Source organism: Pollachius pollachius, assembly GCF_949987615.1.
Source record: "Pollachius pollachius genome assembly, chromosome: 11".
NCBI lineage: Eukaryota > Metazoa > Chordata > Actinopteri > Gadiformes > Gadidae > Pollachius > Pollachius pollachius.
The window spans coordinates 20,960,795-20,965,794 of NC_136944.1; the positions used below are offsets into that span (position 1 = coordinate 20,960,795).

Consider the following 5,000-nt stretch of genomic DNA (forward strand, 5'->3'; position numbering starts at 1 on the left):
GTGTATATAAATGTATATAAAATAAATGTATATAAAAATAAATGTATGATTATCGATTAACGATTGATGTAAATAAAGGAAATCTACAAATTATTGCAGTTAAAGACACAATCTTTAGTCTATCTTCGTTGTGCCAGTAGGAGTCAAGCGCCCAGCAAACTTGAGGGATTTCTATTTCTAAAAAACACCAAAGGTGTGAGCTGGTGAATAGTGAGCAGACGTGGGACTCTGGTTCCGTTCTGGGGGCTACGTTCTATCTAGTCGCTGGCTAGGTGGGCCGCCCGTCCATCACTCCCAGCCCACATAATTGCACCGACCTCGCCGTACAATTTATAAAGGCCGTTTGACAGACTCATCCAGAAACCCCTTCCCTCTTCTCCCCCTGTAATGAGTTTGGGTTAATGGGCAGCGTGTTGGTTTGAGGAGTGTGTGACTGTGAATGATTTCCGTTGGCTGTTTGTGGGGGGGGGGGGGGGACACCGCCATCACTTCCTGTTGCTCCGACCGGCGTCGACAGCCACGGCGCTCCGACAGCGGTCTACGACGGCAACCGCCAGGATTTAACGACGTTATCACCTGCACACAGACGGCGGCCGGGACCAATCCATATTCGCCTGCCGGTGCCAACGAGCAAACACTGCAATTCCTCAACCGTCCCCCAACACCCCCTCTCTCTGTTTTGCCTTCTCAGAACCACTCAAAATGACCAAAGAACTGGAACACTTGAGTGCGAGGGAGTCCAGTTTTGTGTCGTTTGACCGAGGGGCAGCACTGGGCAGCCGGCGAGTCAGCTGTCTGGTCTCTTTCCTTAGCGATGGCAGTGCTCCCGCTGTCTCCCAGCGAGATAAATGGAGTGGAACGGCCGCAGAGACCTCGGCTTGCTTGGTGGAAGCCCGGCACGTGCCTTCGCATACGTGAGGGGTAATGCCCAGCGAGGCCGTCGTTATCGCTCAATCCGCCCCCACGGGGAGACGCAGGAGTGTATGGAGGAGTGGTTGTGGTCTGTTGTCACCTCCGGTTTACCAGAACATAGAGGTAATAGACATCCAATCGTCTATTACCGTTTGAAAGCATTTCTTTGTCTTTTCAGTGCTTTTTTATTAAACATTTTATGGCAGCAGTGTTCAAGGTCTCTTAGGATGTCTTACTCCTTCATGGCTTGACTGAACCAACCCCACCACAGTTAATGAAAAGCAACAGTTTTTCATTTAGGGCATTTAGCAGACACTTTTATCCAACGCTACTTACGAAAAGTACGTTTGTCGGGAGAATGAGCAACGGCAGTATGTCGCTGTCGCTACAGCAAGGATGTTCATAGAAACAATTACCAGGTTAACCCATTCCCTGGATACAACAAAGATAGCTAGGATACGACACTGCACGATGCTGAGTACTATTTTTAAGTGCCAGGACGTACATCATACAATGAGTTTGTGCATTAAGTGCCAGGACCTACAAACATACAATAGTAAGGGGGGGGGTGTTTTTAGCAGGGTAAGGGTTGAGAAGGGGTGACGGGAGGGGTAAGGTGGGGACGCGGCCCCCGTAGTCCTCACCTGTGGTCTCCACGATGCCCTCCAGGATCACCACGATCTCAAACTGGTCGTTCTTCAGCGAGCGCTGGGACAGGTCGAAGAAGGGGCTCTTGGGGTTGATCTCGTGGCAGATGGTAAGGGGGGACACCAGGAAGAGCTGGTCCGCCCCCGTCCCGAACCCCACGTCCAGCTCACACTGGTCCAGGGGCAGGAACTCCCCCTCGGGGGTCTGACGAGACTGGGGGAGAGAGGGAGTGCATGGGGGGAGAGGGGGAGAGAGAGGGGGTCAGTGTTGGGGGTGGAGGTGAGAGCGTGTGGGGGGGGGGGGCGGGGAATGAGGGGGCAGAGAGGAAGAGGGGGATAGAGACGGAGAGAGAGAGAGAGAGAGAGAGAGAGAGAGAGAGAGAGACTTGGTTAGTATTAACAATGATCAGAAGTGTGACGAAAGGGAAGCATTTAATGCAGTCGATTCAACCTTGTTGGGGATGTTTGGAGTGGATCAGAGATAGAGAGAGAACGATAGACAATAGAGAGACAGTGAAAAACACAGGAGAGAGACCGCAAAGGGCCGGTAGAGAGACAACGGCGAGACCATAGAGACGGTGGACAGAAGAGAGACAGTGTGGAGACCACAGAGGACCCCAGAATTCACTTTCCACACCGCCCCCTCATCCTGTCATCCCCTCCTAAATGACATTCAGGAACAAAAATGAAGGTGTGAACGCTTAGATTGGTGATGACAGAAAGGTCATCCTATTGGAAAGTGACGTTGTCTTGAGATGTACGGGACACATCGTGGGACAGAAACGTGAGAGAGCAGAGAGTTGCCGTCCCTTCTCTATATCTTCTGTCATGGATTTAGTATTTTCTTTTAACACAGTCTATTGCTGTCCAAGATAATCAAGTACAGCAGGTACTAAAACGGACCGCAAGTCCGGCTTCTTTGACATATGATTGTGAACAGGACGTGCGTTGAGTAGGAGTCCGGGACGTCATTGATTGTTTTCCGTGGTATTAGTCAGTACGTATTCCCAAGGACACTAACATAAAAAAAAATAAAAAGTGATTCATCTTGAGAGCCCCACAATATGACTCGATATTTCTTTGTAGGTAGCCGTTGTGTCATCTCAGTATTATACTTGAGGGTGAGTTTGCGTGCGGGCGGATGCCTTCAAACCGTCGCCGTCGTGCCGCTAAAGTACACCCTCGCTTGTTATATTGCTTTGCTAATCCCCGACGGGGAAACAATTAAAAAGGAATCTGCAAAGAACAACACAGAAAAGTGCAAAACCAACGCTTACTCCGGCATTGGCCCGGCATCCGCTATAATAACCGGCTCGTATAATTGAAAAAACTGAAAGGAGTTGGGAGAGTTACAGCGTGTTTTCAAATAGATGTAATGCCCTGGAAGTATCTAGAGGGGTTCTCCAAGTTTTTATACCACCTCAGAAAATACTTGTCTCCCCACGTACCATCATTATGATGTTATAAAGTATAACAAAATACAATGTTCTTGGTGAAGTCCTGGATGTTCCTCTCCTACAACCATTTAGTGTGTGTGTGTGTGTGTGCTTTGTACACAAAAATACTACAGGAAAGGCAAAACTATTTTTGAACACCGTTTTAATGATTTCACGGTTAATGTATTTCCATTCGTACTAGTATTTTGATGTCATGTTTTAAATTGAATTCTACTTTTATTTTCTTTGGAGATTACTCTTGAGTACCACTAAATAGCACACAGGTACCAACAGTGGTACCACAGTTTGAGAACCAATGATCTAGGATGTTGTGGCTCTTAACTTGAGGTCCACACAGCCCCCCCAGACGTGTGGTGTAGCTGCCGTTCTGGGTCCCTTCACGGTGGGCGCCCATTGCGATGGGTTCGCCGTGAGGCACCGGTGAGAGAGTCGTGTCTGCACAGGTTCTGCCGCTGCCTACCGAGAGCTCACTGGTGTGGAAGATTTTAATTGGCCAGATGACCGCACGGCGAAGCGGGGGAGTGGGACGTCTGGATGCCAACTTCCTCGCCTCCCGCCGTCTTGTAAATCCCTTGAAAACTTTCCACCGTTCTACCTGTCTCAACTCGCTCGTTGGCACACGATAGGATGGATATATATTTATTACACGGCTCTGTGGAGTACTCTGTTCTGATTGGTCAATTATGCCGTTCAGTGAGTGTTATTTATGTGTTGCAGGCCGCTGCTATGAATAACAGAGCATCGCAATGGACGCTATTTCCAACCGCAGAATTTAACAGACAGAAGTTCACTGGTGTCAGAGAAAACTGTCTTTTACCTTCCATTCACTCCCCTTTGTTGGATGAAGAACATTGTACACGGCCACCACTTTTTCTAACGGTCGACCCGAATATTATTGATTATTTGTATGCACTTTATTTGCTTTATTTTCAGTCACATTTCAGACCCAAGTCATTTTTAATCAGTTACAGTATTGAAACGTCCATAAGCTTTTGTTAAATGCAAAGTTATCTTTCTGTCAAAAATCGGACAAAGAATATTTCCACTTATTTATTCTCTTCATCATTCCTGGATTCTTAGTTCATGCTATTTATTTTCGTTTCTACAATGATTTTGTTTAATAAGAGTAAAATGCAGTTACTGTGACATATCTTGTTAATAATTCAAAAGCGTAATAACCAAACGTGATGGATAAATTGCGGTATCACAACATAGACATTTATAGTCATTTGAATAACATTTGAAATGCAATATAATAATCAATAGTCAACATTTATCACCATCTATATTAAATGATCTAGCTGTATGTATGAAAAATAACAGGTCCTTCAAACCATGATTACTCCCCACATTCCCAACCTGAGAAAACTCTCCAGTATTCGATTTCGCTACCTCGTTCCAGGAATAAGTGCACATCAGTTGAGCGCTTCTTTTGCAGTGCATTGTGGGACTTTGAAGTAGTGTAGGGAACCATATTTATACACTCACATTTTAGAGTGCGCGGCAAAACGGTGACCCCCCCTGAAATGGGCCTCTGTACGGGGAACCGTTGGACCAATTTGAGCGCGGCACTCGTCAGCCGTCTCACAACCGTCTCCTCCTCCACGGCCCCGCACAGCCAACCCTGACCCCACACTCACACAACCCACCAGATGAGTCTGGACACCATTCACCCGAAACGAGCGCCTGGAGAGCCTCCTCCTCTTCCTCCTCCTCCATCCCCTCCTCCTCCTCTTTCATCTCCTCCTGCTCTTCTCCTCATCCATTTCTTCATCCTCCTCATCTATCTCCTCCTCCTTCTGATCCATTTGCTCCTCCTCCTCCTCCTCCTCTTCCTCCTCCTCCTCCTCCTCCTCCTGCTCCTTTTCCTCATCCATCTCCTCCTCCTCCTCATCTATCTCCTCCTCCTCCTCCTCCTCCTCCTTCTCATCTATCTCCTCCTCCTCCTCCTCCTCATCTATCTCCTCCCTCATCCATCACCTCC

The 5,000-nt window shown here is 47.7% G+C and overlaps 1 protein-coding gene across 1 annotated transcript in view; it reads right to left on the minus strand.

Annotated features, from left to right (window-relative positions):
- kcnj19a (potassium inwardly rectifying channel subfamily J member 19a) overlaps positions 1 to 5,000 on the minus strand; it is a gene marked incomplete at both ends in the record, with an annotated part of 15,424 nt that overhangs the window by 4,388 nt on the left and 6,036 nt on the right. Inside the window, one exon of the mRNA XM_079746836.1 lies at positions 1,557 to 1,773. Within this exon, the coding sequence (XP_079602962.1) occupies positions 1,557 to 1,773 (217 nt within the window). The remainder of the gene's footprint in view (positions 1 to 1,556; positions 1,774 to 5,000) is intronic.